The sequence below is a fragment of the Brachionichthys hirsutus genome, chromosome 7, assembly GCF_040956055.1.
Source record: "Brachionichthys hirsutus isolate HB-005 chromosome 7, CSIRO-AGI_Bhir_v1, whole genome shotgun sequence".
NCBI classification, from domain to species: Eukaryota; Metazoa; Chordata; class Actinopteri; order Lophiiformes; family Brachionichthyidae; genus Brachionichthys; species Brachionichthys hirsutus.
In genome coordinates, this window is record NC_090903.1 from 14,276,858 (window position 1) to 14,297,514 (window position 20,657).

The 20,657-nt window shown below is 48.4% G+C and overlaps 1 protein-coding gene across 1 annotated transcript; it reads left to right on the forward strand.

The window, feature by feature from the left end:
* Window positions 1–7,232: 7,232 nt before the first annotated feature.
* On the forward strand, window positions 7,233–20,196 carry hspa12a (heat shock protein 12A). The gene is made up of 12 exons (XM_068741178.1): window positions 7,233–7,264; window positions 12,248–12,326; window positions 12,752–12,879; window positions 14,298–14,484; window positions 14,627–14,731; window positions 14,845–14,961; window positions 15,926–16,100; window positions 17,187–17,273; window positions 17,926–18,030; window positions 18,117–18,375; window positions 18,825–18,928; window positions 19,565–20,196. Exons 2-12 carry the CDS (start codon window positions 12,255–12,257, stop codon window positions 20,194–20,196), a joined length of 1,971 nt encoding a protein of 656 aa, XP_068597279.1. The 5' UTR covers window positions 7,233–7,264; window positions 12,248–12,254.
* The last annotated feature ends 461 nt before the right edge of the window (window positions 20,197–20,657 follow it).

A 20,657-nucleotide genomic window follows, 5' to 3' on the forward strand; every position in this document is an offset into this window, starting at 1 on the left:
CGCGCAGACATCAACGCGCTCCCCGTCGGCTCTGTGGTGCGTTACCATGGAAACGGTAACTTCAAGTGACAGTTGGAGCGCAGGAAATCAGACAACTTCCTTGTTTTTCTTTGTTTTCTTCTTCATTATGCCACACGCGATTTTAAATATACATAATAACAGTTAGCCTAAGACCTTGTCCGCTTCCTTCTTCCGTGTATTTGTCTTTTTGAGCATATATTCCTCTTATTTTTTTCAAGTTTATTTATTGACCCTGACAGGGTAGCGACACGTTTTAAAAATAATATAAATTAAGTAGACCCGTATCGTAACAAGTTAAAATTGATAACAAACATAAGTATGCAATGTTAGAACTGATGATGACAAACCTCGTTAATGTATCGAACGTCAAATCATTGATTTATTTTTAAATTAACGTGATTTGTTGAGGGGTCTTTAAACGCAGCACATTATTTTGTCTCCTCTTCACGGACCTCTGTCGGGGAGGAAGAATCCCGATGGAGAACTGCAGCCGGTGTGCCGAGGAGAGCCGTTAAAACACGGCTTACGAAACGGGAGGAGGAAAATAGGAATTCCTTCCGAGTCCAGTTCCAACCCGTTAAAAATGTTCACCTGTAGAATCACTTCTTTCTTTCTTTCTTTCTTGTCGGATGCTGCTTTGGTTAACCTCATTCTGTCCTCTTTTGTTTGTTTATGCTCCTTTTTTCTCCACAGAGGAGAACAACATGTAATAATTTATTATAAAGACTAAAAAATATTTGAATATTGTCAAAAAGAAATAAGCAGTAAATTATTATTCTTTATTTCCCATCTTGATTATTTTATTCGTCCTTAATTTGTTTAATTTAATTTAAATCCTGAAAAAGTTACTCTGTAAAATGAAAAAAAATATTGCAAATAAGATTTTAAGATATGTTCAAATTGTGCTCCATCAAAGAATCACTGATGATTATTTTTAATAATCGATGATGATGATGGAAGCTTGTGGGATTTTATTAAGTGGCACATGAAACTCAAACAATAAAAAAAAAGCAAATTGATCTGAGCTTCTAGGAAATTTAAAAAAAGCAAAATAAAATAAGCATTTATTTTGTTTTGTAATAATATATTATTCATGAAAGAGCCTGTTCAGATGTCCTAATTATAACAGGAATCAAATGGGAAAAAAATGTAATCATAAAATGTAAACTTAAATAAATACATATGCATCTTGCTTGTAATGCACAAAATGATATATTAAATGTTTCTGGCTACTAAACAAAACTGTTTTAAATAAAGCTCGTGAAAAAAATTAAGAACTCTAAACTACGTTGCGTTTTACACAACTAAAATTACACTTCAATAAATAAACACAAACAAAACGATGCGTTGCCTTCCCGAATGCAGCTGTTTGCGGGGTTCAGGGGAGCCGCGGCCTGCGTCAACCGGAGGCTCGTCATCGAGGCACGGCGGACGAGCCGGCGGAGGGTCGCGGCCAACCGAGCGCGTCCACGCCGTTTAAATCCCGCGTGCATGTGATTCCGCCGATAAAACGGAGCCTGCCTCGCAGAGAGATGATCGTCATCATCATCATCACACACACACACACACACACACACACAGACACACACACACACACAGAGGACGCTCGGTCCACCAGCAGGGTGCCTGCAGGTTTTAGAGCCCCCCCACACACACACACACACACGCACACACACACAGAGGACGCTCGGTCCACCAGCAGGGTGGCTGCAGGTTTTATTTTTTAAAGACACTCCAGCAGCTGTCCGGAATGTGATGGCCTGCAGTTCGCCCTGAGCGGCACAAAGGGAATGTGTTGCCGCTGAATGTCAAAGTGGGGGTCCGGTGAGGAGTCCATGGAGGGGGCCCCTCCGAAGCGTTTTCTGGGGTCCCCTTATATAAAAGAGAGGGAAAGTTCAATTTCTCTTTGGTTTCCCGGAGAAGTTTGGATTCCAGCTTCAACAGCAACGCATCAAAGTCACTCCGTCGTGGCTCCTCCTCCTCTGCTCACCTGGTGCGCCCCCCCTCCCGGCGGTGACGTTAAACGGCTTGCTCGGGGTCTCCACAGGTCACGTGAATGAAAGTAGCCCCCTCCCGTCTAATTAACGCATCTTTTTTTTCTTCCTGCAGTTCTTTAGAGCCAAGGGATGGGGGGGGGGGGGGCATCCAGCTCTCTGCATGGTTGTCATCTCTACTGGCATCTAATTAATAACCTCTCTAGTCATGTTTTCAAACTTGGCCAGGTGGGGGTTGAATGGGGGCGCTGGGGGGCGCTGGGAGGCCGGGCGGTTGTTCACCGGGACGTTAAGTCCTGTCTTCTTGTCTTGTCTTTGATTTGTCCCAAATGTCTGAGACAATGTCTGACCGATACGCACATCCAAAGGCGTCCTCGTGAAAATCCGTTTTACAGAAAATCCTGCTGCGTTTTAAAACTCTTCTTTGAAACACAAACGTTTCCTCATCTGTTAAAGTTAATCCCAAAGTTCATGGAGGTCGTATTTTCACATGTCCCCTGTTTGACTGCTCGGTTTGTCACCATGGTTACTCAATAAATAAAGTTTGGTTTAGATCACGAATCCGGATTTGAGTGCTATTTTTCTGGCAGTTAGATTTCCTTTCATCGTGATATTCCAATCATAGACATGCAGTCCCAAGAACAACTGGGAGAAGAAACAGATTTAGACTTGACTTTCCCTGGAATAAATTCTGATGTGAATCCAAATCCGGATCCACGGAGCAGTTCATGTTTTTGCCGGTGTCATCTGGTTTGTTGGTTTTATTCCTCTTTCTTTATCAAAGCAAAATAATCAGAATCATTTTCAAAATCTACTACTGAATTGACTTTTAGGAAACGTTATGGCAGCAAGTAAGCAGATGAGGTAAACGGCACAGGTGTGCAGGTCGCCCAGCGGGTCACAGGTCGCCCGGCAGGTCACAGGTTCAGCTTCACCGGTCCCACGGGATCACAACTGGACTCACCTTCCTGAATTCCTGTTGCATGAACTATCTCAGGTAAACAACTATCACTATAAATGTTTGTATATTGCTCTGTTTTGCTCAATAAATCTGATTTATACTTAAAGCAAATTCTTTATGTTTATTTCATTATTTATTCAGGTTTGTTTAGAGTTAAATCATTACGACATATTAAATGTCAGCTCAGAAATCAACATTACAAACTTTAATATTCTTTTTATAACATCAGCAAGTATGCAGATGACTTATTTCTGTATTTCTGTCTTCCAGGCAGGTCATTCAAACTGATATTTGTCAGAGCTGCGGAGCAATGAGAACGGAAGCCCGCCTCGAGGTTCTACCTTCCACTTCCCTCTAGTGGCGAATACGTGGTACTGCAACTCCACCTGCACTATCCCTCACTATCCTATGAATAATAATAATTTCCTCCGGCCTTTATCTGCCTGCCTGTCCGTCTGTCTGTTAGCAACATAACTCAAAACGTTACAGACGGATCAGGAAATGTTGGGAATGTTACCACCAGGAACAGATTATGAAATGTTGGTGATGATCCAGAAGAGATTCTGGATTCTGGATCACTTTGAAATGTTCAGTAACATTGCAGTGAATGGAGCTTTGTTCCTCAATATCTCGGTTGATTATTGATTATTGACCGATGTTTATGGAATTTGACACAGCCATGCAGGGCCTAATTTCATCCGGATCAGATCCAGATTGCAAATATTATCAAGATCCTTCTAAAAATGTTGGTGCACTTGCATTTCGGCCGACTGTGCATTTAATATTAGAGATTTTCTCTGAGTAAACAAATTCGTTTGAATCACAGTATCTTAAATATATAATTCAATTAAAGCCAAAGTCTTCAAATTTACTCTCAAATCAAACTTGTTTTATTCCAACTTATTGTTTCAGAATTATTTGCTGATATTTGACCTCTCCAGCATTAATGATAATGTTTTTTTTTTAATGCATTTAATAACTTCCTCTGCATCAACAAACCTCCAAGTGGAGCCCGCAGAACCTCTTTCATTTCAAAGACACCCACCGCATGATGGAGGGCGGTGGGATCGCCAAGCGACCACTAGATGGGGGTGAGAAGCTGATCATCAGAGTCCCAACATGAAACCAGAAGAGTCCAGATCCTCGAACGTTCAGACAACACAGGTCATCCAACAGTTTCACGATGACATCGCCATGGAAACCCCGAGAAGCACATCGGAGAGCACAGACCTCCGCCAAGCACCTCAGTCCTCATTTGTTGTTTGCAGCGAAAATAGTCCTTCCTTTATTTTATCTATATTGTTAGATTTCTTAACCACGGAAACAAACCTTTAGCAACTGGATTCACGTTGATATAATTATTAGTTTAGAGGTTATTCACAAAAAGCAGACTTTCAGTCATGGCGGATTCTTCTGGATCTATAGATCCGTAGCTTTTGAAGTTACAACAAATCCGTTTGTCCACTAATAATTCCACAGCGTCTCGGTGAAGGCAGCAGGAACAGAACCTCCTTTGTGGAGGGAATGAGAGAGAGATTATTGAAAGGGTCCGAAAGCTAAATCGCTTTATTGTGAAAATTTACCCCGATGCCCAAATGCAAGTGTGCCAACATTTTTAGAATAATAAAATAATTTACAATAATATCCACAATCTGGATCTGATCCGGATGAAATTAGGTGGTTAGATACAGACCCCCCACCCTACACGACTGTGTCAAATTCCATAAACATCGGTCAATAATCAAACGAGATATTGAGGAACAAATTCATTTACTGCAATGTCAACAAAAAAGTCAAAGCGATCCAGAATCCAGGATCTTCTTCTGGATCCTCGGCAAAATGGAATAATTTGTTCCTGGCAACATTCCCAACATTTCTGGAACATTTCATTAAGATCTGCAACTTTTTTGAATTATGTTGCTAACTTGCTAACAAACAGACAGACGGAGAGACGGAGATAAAAAAAAATGTCGACATGCGGGACTTTTTGCTGTTTTGCGGCAGCAGCTGTCTCCAACAGGCTAGCGTGTTAGCATTTTGAGTGTGCTAATTTCCCGCTTCAGAAATAGCGAAACATTTGTACATTTTGATCTTATTCGTCGAAACATAAACAAACAGATTTAAAATGACCTTTAGGGTCAGAATCTAATGATGATGGTAGTGAACCTACAACCCACCGGCCCTCGCCTCGAAAGATAAAGACAGTTTTGTGGCTTTGTTGGCGGGATTAGATCAAAACCCAGTTCTGGTGAAACTTGATGGCCGTTTGGTCTCGATCCGGATTAGATCCCCTTCAAGAGGAGGATCTGGGATTTTTTTTCACTTTCTTTAAAATTTGCTGCATTTTCTTTACACATGTAAAAAAAATATAAAAAAAAAAAAAAAAATTATATTTAAATATGTTTTCGGGGGGGCGCAGTATGGCTGCCGCCTGGCTGGAAACCTGCTGCTCCCACCTGTGTGCAGATTCAGATGGGTCTGGATGAATCTCTGCCAGATCAATAGTCAATATTATCCTTATAAATAATGAGACTGGTTTTGAGTTTGACCCTGTTTCTTCAGATCCACATGAGACCCGGACCCCGTGTCTGTTTGGGAGCACAGCATCCCTACTGGCTGTCCCGAGCAGAGCCGCAGCATTCCTGACCAGGACCAGCAGGGAATGCGACTGGGAGGGGCGGACGGACCAGCCTGGGGTCTCACATCCTCTCTCTTCAGAGACCTCCGGACCCTGGATCGACCCCATGCGGCTTTTTCACACAACAGGAAGCAGCAAAGCGGGGTGAAGCAAGAGGGGGGGGGGGGGCGCGCCGGATCCTGCAGCGGCGTGGCTGTTTCTGTTCATCCCAGCATTCCCACTTTAACCGGGACCATTGCTTGGTGCGGCTGCGTCGGAGAGACGGCTGGGGAGGAGGCGAAGCTCCGGGACATGACGACCGAGACGGAGAAGATCACAGGTAGGCTGGATCAAACGGCTTTTTCGCTGTTCGATTCATCCCAATTAATGCGCGCGCACGTCAACCACGCGCCCACGTGCACCCGGCGGAGATTTCCCCACAAAATATCGTTGCATCGTGTCGTGATTGAACCTAAAATCATGCCCGTAACACCCCGGCTGCAGGGCGGGGGGGGGGGGCCTTTCCAGCCAAGGGCACCCGCAGTGTTGCGGGACGCCGTGCGGGACGCCGCCTCCGCGGCCTCCTGCGCAGCGCTCGCCGTTAAAACGTGGCGCAAATTCAAAGTTCGACGCTCAAAGGGTGTGTTTGGGGGTTTCCGGGGGGGGGGGCTTTCAGGCTGAGCTGGGGGTTTGTCACGGCCGGAGCACATTTCGGTCCTCCATAACGGCGCAGCGTTAGGTCACGTGGTCCGTCCCCCCGAGAGTCAATGCAGCAAAAAAAGGTCTGCACCGCGCCTTCAGGTAACGCAGCGTTCATCCGCCCGGCCAGACGGGGGGGCAGACGCGGGGCAGGCGGGGGGGCAGGCGGGGGGGCAGGCGGGGGGGCAGGCGGGGGGCCAGGCCCGGGCAGAGACCTGCTCCGATCGCCGCAGTGCCTGCGTTTGTTTCCCGGAACACGTTCGTCTCTGCCGCGGTGTCGGTCTCTGCAGGTATCCGTGCGGAACTCCGTTTGGATTTCTTCTTTTTTTAATGTTACTCGCTTGTCAGAACTCGAAAACGCGCGAGAATTCACGCGTATTTCGGAAAAACACTCGCGAATACAACTGGTGCACGATTCGGCGTTCACTCCGCGCACCACGGGAGCTTTAATTCGAACTTTCTCAGGGATTATTCCCATCGTGACGTGCAGTGTGCGCCATTTACAGTCCGCATCGGTGATGCGTTCTTCTTGCAGTTTCTGCGTGACCGTTTCGGCTTTTAAGAAGCTTTAAATGCGGCTTAGAAACATCAACCGGAGTTCGGTTTCGGAAGTTCTTTCCCCCACTGGAGATTCTGGGACTGGACCCTGGCCAGTGGTTGAGTTGATGGAGACTGCGCCCCGATGTCCTGCAGGGACGAGGACTCCAGTCCCACACCCGGAGAGGTTCTCGGTTCATGGGTTCAACCCCAAAAGTTCAGTGGTTCCTCTGTGGCACCCGAGTTCAAGAGTCGTGGATCCATCCCGATATCTGGACCGACTCCCCAAACCCGGCGGGGGTCCTTCACGGACCTCGCCCCCCCACCTCCTCGTCTGACGTTGTGTCGTCCTGCCAGCAGAGAAATGGCATTTGTGTTAGCTGCTAACTGCTGCTAACTTACGCGGCGTAAGCTTGAAGATGACGACATCGCATCATCTCATCTGCATTCGCTGTTGCTACTCTGACCCAAAACATTCTGCCCCCCCCCAGTTCCAGGTCCAGCAGTTGCATCCTCCTCCTCCTCCTCCTCCTCCTCCTTTTCGATGGTTTAACGGCGCCTCGTTGGGAAATCGGCACCAACAGCTGTTTTATCTTGAACAGCTGTTTCCTATTGATATCTGTTGGGAATCGAGCCCACATAATTTCCTCTAAGCAGCTCACAATTTTCCAACTGAAGAAGGCCTGCTAAGGATGGTGGAGCGGTTGCCATGGTGAAAACAAACAAGAATCCCAACTTCCACTCCTTCCTTGTTGTCGCTTCCCACTCGGACATGAGATGTTGCACACGTTCGCTTTGCGGCTGAGCGTCAGAGTGAGACGTCTGTCCGCTCAAACGGCTTCGTCTCTGCTGAGTCAGACTGCAGTCGTTCCCTGGACGCCCGTTAAAATCTGGGACAGCTCATGACGCCATCGGCCCCCGCAGGCCGTCTCGTTCTATTCCCGGTCTGCTCGCTGAAAGGTGTGGCGCTGGGCTGAGGAAGATACCCCCCCAATCCCCCGAGTCATCCTCTGATTATCGATATTTCTGGTTCTGCTGGTGGCTACAGAAAAACGCAGGACAGGAAGTCATCACGGCCAATCAGCTGTCAGAACACCGTCCAGAATATGTAAATCTTGGCGATCCAGAGTTTCCTCAAGTGCTGGACGGTTCCGTTGGGAAGGTTCCGACGGTTCTGCTGGGCGGTGGCCTGAGGTGTTCGTAGTTTGAATCTGTGTTATGATGTCACGGTGATGATGTCATATAAAACCTGATGAGACGTCTGCCTTTCTGAATAGACTCATGTTTGGTGGGATGAAGTCGTGTTTTAACGCTCACAAAGGCTCTTTTTAGGCCGAGGTGGGAAAATGTCGCGGCGACAAAGACCCTTCTTTGTGCGTTTTTACTGTGAACAAATAAATGGTTGACGTCTGCCTCGGGCGTCTCGCTTTATTTATCATATTATTGTTTAGCGTCGCTGTTATGAGGCGGTTGATCCCGTCCTCTGACTGGAGGGCGAGGATATTTTTCCTGTTGGCTTTCTTCTTGAGTTAGCTGCTAACTGCTACTAGCTGCTTTTTAATCTCCTTGTTGTGGGTCGTGGCCTCCGTCACATTATTGTTCTTGGTGATTGAGCCAGTGTATTTGTTTATTTTTTAAAGATTCCTTATCAATATTTGAGTGTTACTGTTTCAAACTCTGACTTTTCTTTCTACAAACGGGAAGAAGCCTGAATGAGTCAGTGCTTCATCTCCATCGCTGTGTTTCGGCTAATGAAGCGGCTCCTTGTTGTTGTTGACGTCTATCTGTGACGTGTCGGGGTGGGGGTGTGGTAGGGGGTGGGACGGGTGCCTTAACACCCTCGCTGTTAGCTTCTTGGTTAATTTGGCCAGTTGTGCTAGCTTAAAGTTGGAGAGAGCTAATGGAATGCTGCTAATATGCAGGAGTCTGGATAGCTCACTAGCATAGCGCTACAGGGCGGTGCGGTGTAGTGGTCAGAGGACATCATAAAGGTGTGACATCAAATGAAGGGAAAGGAAAATAAAATACAACAGTTCTGTTCCAGATTTAATGGTTGTAGCATTTGAACCACGCTGACGTTACGTTTTCTGATGCAGAGTTAAAATATCTGTCAGTGTAACCCTACAAACCCACACCAGACTATTTCCTGTGCCTTTTATGTAAAAGACAATGTGATGATGTCATGGCTCAGATCGTTGTAGGGGAAATTGGAGTCGGAGGCCGGTTGGATCGTTGTGCCAGACGTGATCCATGGGGAGGAGGAGGTTGTACAGTAGTGTGTGGGGGAGTGGGAGTCACTGGATTGGGGGGGGGGGCTGTCGGGTGGAGAAATTCTAAAAGATTCTCCTGCAGATGCGTGGACGAGTCTCACTTGTACCGTTGATCTGGTTCTGAGCTGGCGCTCTTGGGTCAGCAGTGGTGAACGTCTTGGGATATTGGTCATGGAAGATAAATGTGTCTCTGATGCGGGTTCATTTTCAGGGGTCCAATCACAACACATGTCGGGGTATTCTAGGGGTGACTCGGGGGCTTCATACGCCGCGGCATCGTAGCGTGAAGATTAGCCGTCTGAAAGCTATTAGCAGCTTCATTCTAAGCGCGCAGACATTCGTCCTTGAAAGCCGGCGTCGTTGTACAGATCTGCGTTTGTCGAGGTCTGCCATCGCTCTGGATGTGTCGGTGTGCGGTGGTTTGTCTGACTGTAGTGGCTGCAGCTGTTGTCAGGCTGTTTCTCTGCACTTTGTCTGGGCGAACGGCCAAGTGGATGCAGTCAACCAGGAGGAGAGGGGGAGTTCGTCGCACTCCTAGCATGGCAGGAATGAATGGGACCTTAGATAGGAACAAGAAACGGAACATTCTCTACCCAAGCTCATTTCGCCACCGCCGTCCTGAATGCGGCTCTTTGATAGTCGGCTTTTTTTTTCTGCTTCTCGCGTTTGTTGCAGCGAATTTAATGAGGCTCCTCTAATTATTGTAGCTAACAGTTGGTGCATTTGCTTTGTGCGTCATTACGGTCTAAGACACCACTGTCTTCTGAAACAAACGGATATTGTCCAGCAGGTCTCCCAAGACTCTGTTTCTTTATTAGCCAGTTTATTAAGGAGATATATTTTAGCTCAAAAACACTGTGCACATTGATTTATAGCGACTGTCCACTTGGGGCAACGTTGACGTCAACTCCAGTTCGTATTTGCATGATGGACGGGCAACATATCCGACAGAAGACAACTCTTCGACTGGCTCAAGAGTCTCTCGCCTGGCGGTTGAAAGCCAGAGGCCGTGACCTTTCTGAAAGTACTTCTAATTTCTTATGAATTGAGCATCCAATCCGTGGAACCTGTTTTCAGTGGTCTAATGTTCAATGTTTTTTCCAGCGTGGCTCAGGATTCTGGGTCATGTTTATCCAGGGGAACAGATGGAATGCGAGGCCGACAGGAAGTCACTTCTCCCGCTAAGAGAAAATAAGTCCTCCCCTTTTCAGCTGCACAGTCGCAATGTAAACATGAGTTTGGCGGTCCTTTAAGGAGAGCTAAATATGCGTCTAATTTGACCGTCATTCTTGTGCAATGATTGGATCATGCTGCTGCAGCCACTTTGTAAAAGTCTGCAGAACATTTTCCTCGATTGATCGTGTGCTGTATCGATGGCTCATTGTTTCATTTGACAGTTTTAATTGGTAGAGATGCTTCTTCGTTCTCTTTGCGCTTGTCCCCTGAGGGGTCGCCACAACAACCCAACGTTCTCCACTTCACCCTGTCCTTTGCATCGTCCTCCCCAACACCAGCCACTTTCATGTCCTCCCTCACTATCTTCTTCTGGGTCGTCCTCTAGCCCTGTTCCCTGGCAGTTCCATCCTCAGCATCCTTCTACTGATATAGTCCCTGTCCAAACCATCAAAGTCTGGCCTCTCTGACCTCGTCTCCAAAACGTCTAACCTTCACTGTCCCTCTTACTGTCTCATTTCTAATCCTATCCTCCTTTCCACATTCTCTCCATCACTCTGCACTGTTGACCTGAGGCACCTGACGTCCTCTACCATCTTTACATCACCTCGCTGTCTCCCTGGGACCTTCACATTTACACACATATACTCTGTCTTACTCCTTCTTAAATATATTTCGGGGTTCAGCTTCACCGCTTGCACCTGTGCCATCAGATTTCCAACAGAAAAACACAATTATTTTTCTAATTTGTAATTTGATCTTTGACGGCAACGGCTGGGAATTAAAACTCAAGGTTGTAAGATTCATTTTTGGGGAAGTGGTTTCCATGGAGACCTAGGCTTGATGGAGTCTAGCCACAGGTGGTCCGTAATTCTTCACCGTGTAATTGCCTGGCAAAGTGAATTACAGGTCTTCAGACCACTCATCAACTCTGTGGGGGTGAACGAGACAAAACGGTGACCGGTGCAGAAAAAAATCGGATGGATAGCACAGTGTCCCGTTGTGACACAGTTCTGCTAAACACTTACGGTTTATCGAGGGAGTATTATTATCGTGTGCATTCAAAGAACACTTTCCACGAAGGCTTTTAAAGCCAGAACTCCACAAATGGAGAGACAATCTCCCACTCGATGCGACTGGTCACGGCAGGAAGACACCTGGCGGAGTTAGTCCCAGTAGAGATGGCTTGATTCCATTAAGCGTAACAGCAATGCTAATAAAGCAGGATGTTCTGCACGTTGAATGCAGCGAGGCTTTTTCTGACTGTCAAGATATCATTTGAATTCTGCTTGATTAGCGCAGGTGTCTTGTTTGTTTGCACCAGGAAAGGAGCTCCGAGGTCTTTTCATTTGCTCAGTTCATAGTTGCTGCAGCAGCGCTTGTCCAACCAGCATCTGACAGAAGTAGACAGTAAAAGGTCTCATTGGAGGAACCGCTCCGACAGCTAATTGGATCAAGCAGGAAAAGATTTGCTGATTTGTTCTACCATGATTTGTTTTGTGCATTCTGCAGCATTTGAGTTCAGCTGGAGCTTAATTTGTATTTTCTCTGTTGTGCTGGAAATGATGCCGTTTGAAGCCAAAAAAAAGCTGTAGATCGGGTTGACGCTCTGCTGCAGTGGTTCGTACTGCTGACTCACACCCAGGAGGTTCTGGGTTTGAAATACTGAGCAGACACCATCTTGTCTAGGAGCGTGTAAAGGATGAGCAGTTATAGAAAATGGATGGATTTCCAATATGTATTGACAATTCCCATGTAAATAAAAATGTAAAAACACAATAGAATAATTGGTTGACTTATGCATTATACTTGCTTCTTGCCGAGAATACGATTCTTTCCTGTAAAAGTACAGATAGGAACCAGAACTAACCAGTCTGAAGTTACACTGTCCCAAATCAAATCTCAAGAATATAGCCATGCCTCGCATAACATCGTCTACGTAATAATGTAACTGGTTTTCTCCATCTTCCGTTACAGATGCGATGGCTAATCCTTCTCCAGCAAAGAGCATAGGCGACCCTGGGATCACCCCACTGTCTCCTTCACACATCCAGGTGATCAATTGTGACACTGGACTCATATCCGTACCTGTGTGTAATACAGTTACTGTGTAGTGATGTAATTGAAACAGGATGGGGCTTCAATATAATCTGGCCTTTTGCCATACTGGAATAAGACAACGTACAAGTAAAACACACTATCATCTGCATAAAGTCAGACTTTGAAACATTTTTTTGTGCAATAAGAAGCTTAAGATCTGTATTTATCTCTGTCAACTGCCAAACATTTTTGTAATTCAGTATCATAAAACGCTGTATTTCAATGCTCCAGGGTAAAAATATTTTAAGGCTAATTTAAAAGCCTTTTACGATGGTGCTGTTCTTCTTTTACGTTGGGGCATGGATTCGTCTACATGGGGGCAGTGAGGACTCAAACATTTGGGTCACGGCGCATATAATGGTGTTTTCTGTTTGTACAGCAGAATGACACGGACCAGGTCCCATCGGGACCATCCTTCATTGTGGTGGTTGCCATTGACTTCGGCACCACTTCCAGCGGTTACGCCTACGCCTTTGCCAAGGAGCCGGAGTGCATTCACACTATGAGGTAGGCCAGTGCTGCAATATAGTGAGCACGAAGCGCCGGTACAGTCACTAATGGTGCTTAATGGTACCCTGCAATGTTCAAAACATTGTACAGAGTTCTGCTACTTTAACTCGGATCCGCTCCAGCTTTAAGGGAATTCTTTTTAAAACCAGGCAGTCCAATGTTGTCCTTGTTGTAAGTCAATTAGTTTGTTAATAAGGAAAGCTGGTTGTAAGCAGTGAAACGAGCTGGACTCCCACGACCTCAGGTCGGCTCTGCACCACGGGAGTTGGCTTCAGTCTCCGCAGTCTGACAGGTGGTGACTCATCACATTCTTCAAATTGCTATCTACAAGCATGAAAGGCCCGGTGGAGACGTCCATGTATCCTGCATCCTGACTGATCTGAGATCCGATCAGTCGGACCACTCTCAGAGGAGGTCCAGGATTGTGGTCAGAGCTTCGTGGCTTTTGTAATGAATTAAGAACATGGCCTCATGAGGCCTGTCTCCATTAAAAAAAATAAAAATACTCAAATTATGTTCAAACATCCAGCATCGTGTCTCAGCAGCTCTCCGCTCCTGCGGGTCATTAGGTGTTAACCATCGTGGAAGACTGAATCGCTAAGTGCTGCTGGATTTGGAGTAGAAACAGCTCCAGATCCTCTTGATTGTTTAGTTTGGGTGAGACCATCCTCCGCTGAGATCCTTACCCAAACAAAGGGGGGTCGGCTCTGAGCTCCTCGCCGAGGGGGGTCTCTCACATTCCTGAAGACCGAACATTAGCATTGATCTGCTATCTTTGTCAAGGGAACAAATAGAGCAGATTGCTGCCATACCCCCCCCCCTCATAGTAAAATACAACCATTGAGACCACACCATCCAATCCAGGACCTCCTCCCTGGTCACGTGAGGCTGGGCTCCACCCATAATTATTTATTTATAGATCCTCCTCCTGGTGTTGAGGAATTCTTTAACATTTTCCTAAATTACGAAACACTTTTTTATTTCTTCATTTGGATTTGCCTGGTCTTGAAAAGCACCTTCCCCATCACAAGGTCAAAGAAGGTGAACAGAAAGCGACAGCCGACACACACACACACACACACACATCCTATAATGGATAAAGTCATTAGCAGGAAGTCAGTGAACACAACACGGACACCACAATCATCCCTCCAGCCTCCTGGTCCTTAAAAGCCTGTTCCCCTTGATCTCCTAAATTATTGCTCTTCACATCAGGTGCTCTTAGCAACCTCCCCCCCCCCCCCCCCACAACCGCGATTCACCCCTCCCAAGGAAGACCACAGTAATTTGTCCAAAAATACAGTGGCAGCTCAATTAGCCTCGAGGCTAATGGATTTCCTGTCTGAAGTTAAGGATTGTTTTTTAACTGAAATGCACCGACTCTCCACTGATGTCTGACCTCTCCCCTCCCCAAGACGCTGGGAAGGCGGGGACCCTGGCGTGTCCAATCAGAAGACTCCAACCACCATCCTGCTGACCCCAGACAGGAAGTTCCACAGTTTTGGCTATGCGGCGCGCGACTTCTACCACGACCTGGACCCCAGCGAGTCCAAACACTGGCTCTACCTGGAGAAGTTCAAAATGAAGCTCCACACCACTGCTGTAAGGACGCAGCCACAGCGGCGCCTGAAGGCGTCGCCGAAGAACCGAGGAAGACCTCTGAAGGCTTTGATGAATGTCACATCCGTTTTGACTTCCTGTCCTTCGTTCCTCTGTAACGTTGTCGTCTTGTCCCTCCAATCAGAACCTGTCCATCAACACGGACCTCCATGCAGCCAATGGCAAGCGAGTGAAAGCTCTGGATATTTTTGCGTATGCATTGGCCTTCTTCAAAGAGCAAGCGCTAAAGGTAACGCGCCGCTGTCGGCATTTAACTCGCACATCCGAGACACTTGGAGTGCAAATAAAGGGCCCAGTAATTTCTCTGATCGGACTAACCCTGCTGGTCGTGTTTGCCTGCAGGAGTTGAGCGACCAGACGGGCGGCGAGTTCGACAACAATGACGTGAGGTGGGTGATCACCGTTCCTGCCATCTGGAAGATGCCTGCAAAGCAGTTCATGAGGGAAGCCGCCTATAAGGTAGACTGGCCAGCTGAGGGGGCGCCAAATCTAAGACACAAATAGCCTGCAGTCATGCGTTGCTGCTTATTACTGCTGTATTACTGCTTATTACCGCTGTATTACCGACAGACCGTGGCGTTAATGCATCCACACAGAGAGGGATGCAATCAGCTGAGTGTTTAATCATATGCAGGAAGGTTGGACGGCACGTTTCCGTGCGTCCGCAGTCCGTTTGCTGTCTGGTCGAGGGAGGTTCAGTTTCACTGCGGACTCGTTCCTGGACCGGTTCCCTGTTTTCCCTGATGTTCTCATCCGTCTGTCGTTGAGGGCGTGAATAGAAAAACGAGGCTGGAAGGACGAGCAGACGGGGAGCGGATGCGAGTTTATCAGAGGAAGAGGGAGGAGGGGGAAAGCTGGGCGTCGGCAGTGACTCAGAATCATGCAGCGTGGATGCGATGCCATCCGATTGGCTGTTGAGAGGACAGAGGGCGGGACAGACGAGCGAACGGCCGCTTGCTGTAACCGCTGTTCCGTCTCCTTCGCCATCGTTTTCTCATTTGAACCGTTGCCGACACCGAACTTCATCCCATCCAGAATTTAAAAAGACCGAAAAGGTTCCGTAATCCTGTGATCATAAATCATTTATTTAATTTCCATTGTATTGATTATTAGACTCTGATAGTTGATATATTATGGAAAACCACCAGGATTTATTCACGTTTGAATCTTCTTGGTCACGTGATGCGATACTAAAAAAAATTAAAAAAAATACGTAAACTGGAGAAAATTAGTAAAAAAACGTCTTTGGAGAAAAGACTGAGTAGTTGGAAGAGGAGCCGGGCGTGGGTCGAAACGAATCAGCCAATCAGATCACCAGACACTTTCTGCAAATCATTCGACGTGTTCAGATCATTGAAAGCAGCTCGCGGCGTCTAGAACGAACCGTTAAGTGTTTGTGTGCGTTTTCCTCTCCGTGTTTTAGGCGTCGCTGGCGTCCCGCGAAAACCCAGAGCAGCTGATCATCGCCTTGGAGCCCGAGGCGGCGTCGATCTATTGCCGTAAGCTCCGCCTCCACCAGATGGTGGACCTGGGCACCCTCCCGGCCACCCAGAATGGCTTCAGCCCCACCGACAACGTGGGGAGCGGCGCGACCCAAGGTAGGTCCGGTCGCGACGGTATTCATGAAGTTTCTTCCGGTACTGATTTCTGTATCTTTCTTTCCTCTGTAGTTTCTCCTGGTCACGGTAAAAAAAAAAAAACTTCCCATTGAAGTTTAGACCGGAACGCATGAGCATTCCGAGCCACGTCCTGCTTTTCCTGCCCCGCCTTCACCTTTCTACCCGTTTTTTTGCTCTTTTTATTTCTGCCACTTTCTGCATATCTATTAATAACGAACCAAAAAGCACCGACTCCCTGTTTGCCTGTTCGAGACGGGAAGGGAACAAAAGACACCCGGAAAGAAATTCCAAAATAAAACAGGACCTCGCTAAACGAAAGGCGAACCCAGAGCCGGTCTGAGCCATGTTTTCAGTCGCTGTCCGGAACACGATCCAACCAAACTTCCTCCCTCTAGGAATTCTTATCCGTCATGTGAAGTCTCCCGTTAAACAGTCGGACATTTACTAGCACGGGTGTTTTTGCAGTGAAGACTTTATGCTGTGTTCTTCTGGGACGTCGGTCGGACGCAGACCCGTCACCCGTCCTTCCGTCTCCGGATTGTTTCCTCTGAGCAGCAGGAAATGTCCCTCTGACATTTACCTCTTCCTGCCATTAGCCAGTTAGCATCGGGTCACCTGACCTCCCTGTTCTGTGGGTTAAAGAGCCTGTCGTCGCTTAGCAACTGTTCCCTCGTCCGATCAGGCCATGCAGACACGTTTAACTGCTTTTCTTGATCTAATTTAACCTCAAACTGGTTTCGTTGCACGTTTTTATTTTCATTTCCTGATCCTATACTTTAAGTCTGACTAATAATCCAGAAGAATGTTTGTTCCTGTTCAGATGTTTTATTCCAGGTTCAGAACCCGCTCACTACCACTGCACGCTGTCGCATGATTGGCCGCCCTGTAGCGAGCGCTAGCGCTAGCGCCGGATCTTTATCCCAGCGGTTCTCCGTGCAGGGCTTTAGCGCTTTACCGGCGCCGTCTCCGCCTGCCGCTTGCCTCTCACGCCGCACAGCTTCGCCCGGCAGGGCGTTCACGCCTCCATTGCTCTCACCAGAACCTTCTCTCTCTATCAACAAGCAGCTAAGGAGCATGTCCGGCGCAACCGGCAGAGCCGCACCTTTTTGGTGGAGAATGTCGTAGGGGAGCTTTGGTCGGAGCTGGAAGAAGGTAGAGTCTCCCCCTGCTTTTACTAATCTGTTGCCGTTTCCTCCCAGATGTTTGTCAGATGTAGCATTTTTTTCTTTTGGGGGGGTAAAAGTTTTGTTTTGTTTTGTTTTGGATTTGTTCGCACCAACTGGAGCTCCCTTTATCTTGAGGTTAGATCCAGAAGCCCAGCATGCATCTGCTTAACTTCTTACCACTGCAGGTTCAAAATAACTTTATTTGTACATTCGGTTTACATTTTGGTTTGTTTGTCCGACTCAAACAGGTTTTCAGGGAATGTTGGGAATGTCACCAGGAACAGATCCAGATCCAGAAGAGATCCTGGATTCTAGATCGCTTTGAAATGTTCGTTAACGTTGCCGTAAACGGAGCTTCAGATATCAAGCCTCGATATCTCGGTTGATTATTGATTATTGTTTCGGTCATTTGACGCAGTCATAGAGGGTGGGGCTCTCTGTCTCATCTGGATCTGATCCAGATTGAGGTCAGGACAAATCAATAGTCCTCTCAGTTTGACCTGTAGGTGTGAAATATGACCTTGACGCCGCCCTCATCCTTAATATTTGCGTTATCCAGTTTTCCGTGCACCCCGTCCTCGCCACCGATCACGTCAGATGCGTTTGTCTGCCCCCCCCCCCCCCCCCCCCCCGTGCAGGCGATCGTTACGTCGTCGTGGACTGTGGCGGGGGGACGGTCGACCTGACGGTCCACCAGATCCGTCTTCCAGAGGGACATCTAAAGGAGCTCCACAAGGCCTCCGGTAAACGGCTACAAGACACCTTTCCTGTGTGCTCGGTGTCGCAGAGGCTGCGCCGCATCTTCCTCTTCCTCTTCCTCTTCTCCCAGGCGGCCCCTACGGCTCGCTCGGCATTGACTACGAGTTTGAGAAGCTGCTGTGTAAGATCTTCGGCCAGGATTTCATTGACCAGTTCAAGGTCAAGCGGCCGGCCGCCTGGGTGGACCTGATGATCGCCTTCGAGTCTCGGAAGAGGGCGGCGGCCCCCGACAGGACCAACCCCCTCAACATCAACCTGCCGTTCTCCTTCATCGACTACTACAAGAAGTTCAGGGGCCACAGCGTGGAGCACGCCCTGCGCAAAAGCAAGTGAGTGCCCTTCACTTAACCTTTGACCTCCGGACGCGAGCGTCCGACCAAACCTCAGGGACGCACAACGTAGTCTGGATCGACGGCGTGGGTTTTATTCATCCGCCTGTGACATCGGGGGAGATGGCGGCTGAACCGGAAGCTCCTCGTCGGCTCCTCTGACTCGCCGCGGCGGTTCTGACCGGGAATCAGAGGAGAGGAGAGGAGAGGAGAGGAGAGGAGAGGAGAGGAGAGGGAGACGCAGCCGTCCATGCGGAGCTTAACCTCTCCTCCTCTCCTCTCCTCTCCCCTCCTCTCCTCTCCTCCTCTTCCCCCTCTCGTCTACTCTCCTCCTCTCGTCTCGTCTCGTCTCCCTTCCTTGTTCCTCGCCTCTCCTCCTCTCCTCCCTTCCTCCTCCTCCTCGTCTCCTCTCCTCCCCTCGTCTCCTCGTCTCCTCTCCTCCTCTCCAGTGTGGATTTCGTTAAATGGTCGTCTCAGGGGATGCTGAGGATGAGCCCAGACGCTATGAACTCCCTCTTCAAGCCCACTATTGATCATATCATCCAGCATCTGTGTAAGCTACGCCGCACACACACGCACACACGCACGCACACACACACACACACGCACACTCACACACACTGGTTCTGGGCTCTACGTCCATGGACCGAGTCGGCTTCTCCTCGGAGGGGAGCCAACCAGCTGCTGGGTTTGTTCGTTGGGCGTGGCCCACTTCTTTCGGGTTTCTCGAGGTCACCCTGCAGCACACACGGGCCGATTTAATCAAAAAGAACATCCAAGATATTTGTTTAATAAAAGTTCCTCCGACCGCTGCTCGAACCCGGAGGGTAAAGCTCGAATCGGACGGAGACCTCAGGAGTGAGGACGGGGTGTTTCACGTCTGACGCACATTCTGGATGGATCCGAGTTCCAGGTGGTGTCATGGTAACAGAATCTAAACGCAGCCCAGCTCATGAATAGGAATGTAACCTGCGTGGAGTTTTCTAAAACCAGGCATTTATATTTCTCAGAAGTGGGCGGGTCCGACTCGGGTTCCGACCCGTTCGCCGTTTGTTCGAAACCTTAAAAGCAAAACCACCAAGCAGCAAATCCAGAACTAAGAGGAGACACAAATGTCGAGTGGTACCGGTGGTGAGACTATGAGCGGACCCGCCCCTCTGTGACATCACGTCCTGTCTTCCTCTTCCAGCCGACCTGTTCCAGAAGCCGGAGGTGAGTGACATTAAGTTCCTGTTCTTAGTGGGAGGTTTCGCCGAGTCCCAGCTGCTGCAGCAGGCCGTCCAGAACATGCTCCAGGGCCGCAGCCGCATCATCATCCCCCACGACGTCGGCCTCACCATCCTGAAAGGTGCCGTCTTGTTCGGATTGGACCCCAGCGTCATTAAAGTCCGCCGCTCGCCCCTCACGTACGGGGTGGGCGTCCTCAATCGCTTCGTCGAGGGCAAACACCCGTCGGACAAGCTGCTGGTGAAGGACGGCACTCGCTGGTGCACCGACGTCTTCGACACCTTCATCGGCGCCGACCAGTCTGTGGCGCTGGGCGAGATGGTGAAGCGCAGCTACACGCCGGCCAAGCCGTCCCAGCAGGTCATCGTCATCCACGTCTACTGCTCTGAGAAGGAGAGGGCGGGGTTCATCAGCGAATCGGGCGTCAGGAAGTGCGGGACGCTTCGCTTGGACGTGAGCGGAACGGAAAGCGCGGCGCCTCGCCGCGAGATCCAGACGCTCATGCAGTTCGGCGACACGGAGATCCGGGCCATGGCGGTGGACGTGTCCACCGGACGCACCGTCAAAGCGAGCATCGACTTTCTAAGCCATTAAGAAGGCGAAATGAGAAGAGCTTACGTAGCGTAGCCGAAATCACACGCACACACACACACACACGCACACACGCTGGAGATGTTTACTGGGATGGGTTTAACTTCACCTCAAACCCCGACTCACTGTCGAATCGTGTTCCCGAGTCCTCAGCTTGTCCCGGTCCAGAAGTTCTGAGCGCTCGTGAGCATGAAACAAAAATGGCTGCTGGAGGAAGATCTGCTCTAATTTATAATTTAGAGGGTTTAAATAAGTTTGGAGCTCCATGAAGTCCAGTAAAACCCCCTGGAACCCCAAAAAACACCCGACTTGAACACGATTCTGACTGGCGACCCTCGGGGGGGGGAGTTAAAAGCGCACTGCTGTGGAACCCCCCCTCTCCCACAGATGAGTTGGTTTAAGAAGGGAATGATCATTTGGGATTATTTGGACAGACGTTTCATGTTTATTCCTCTAAAATACGA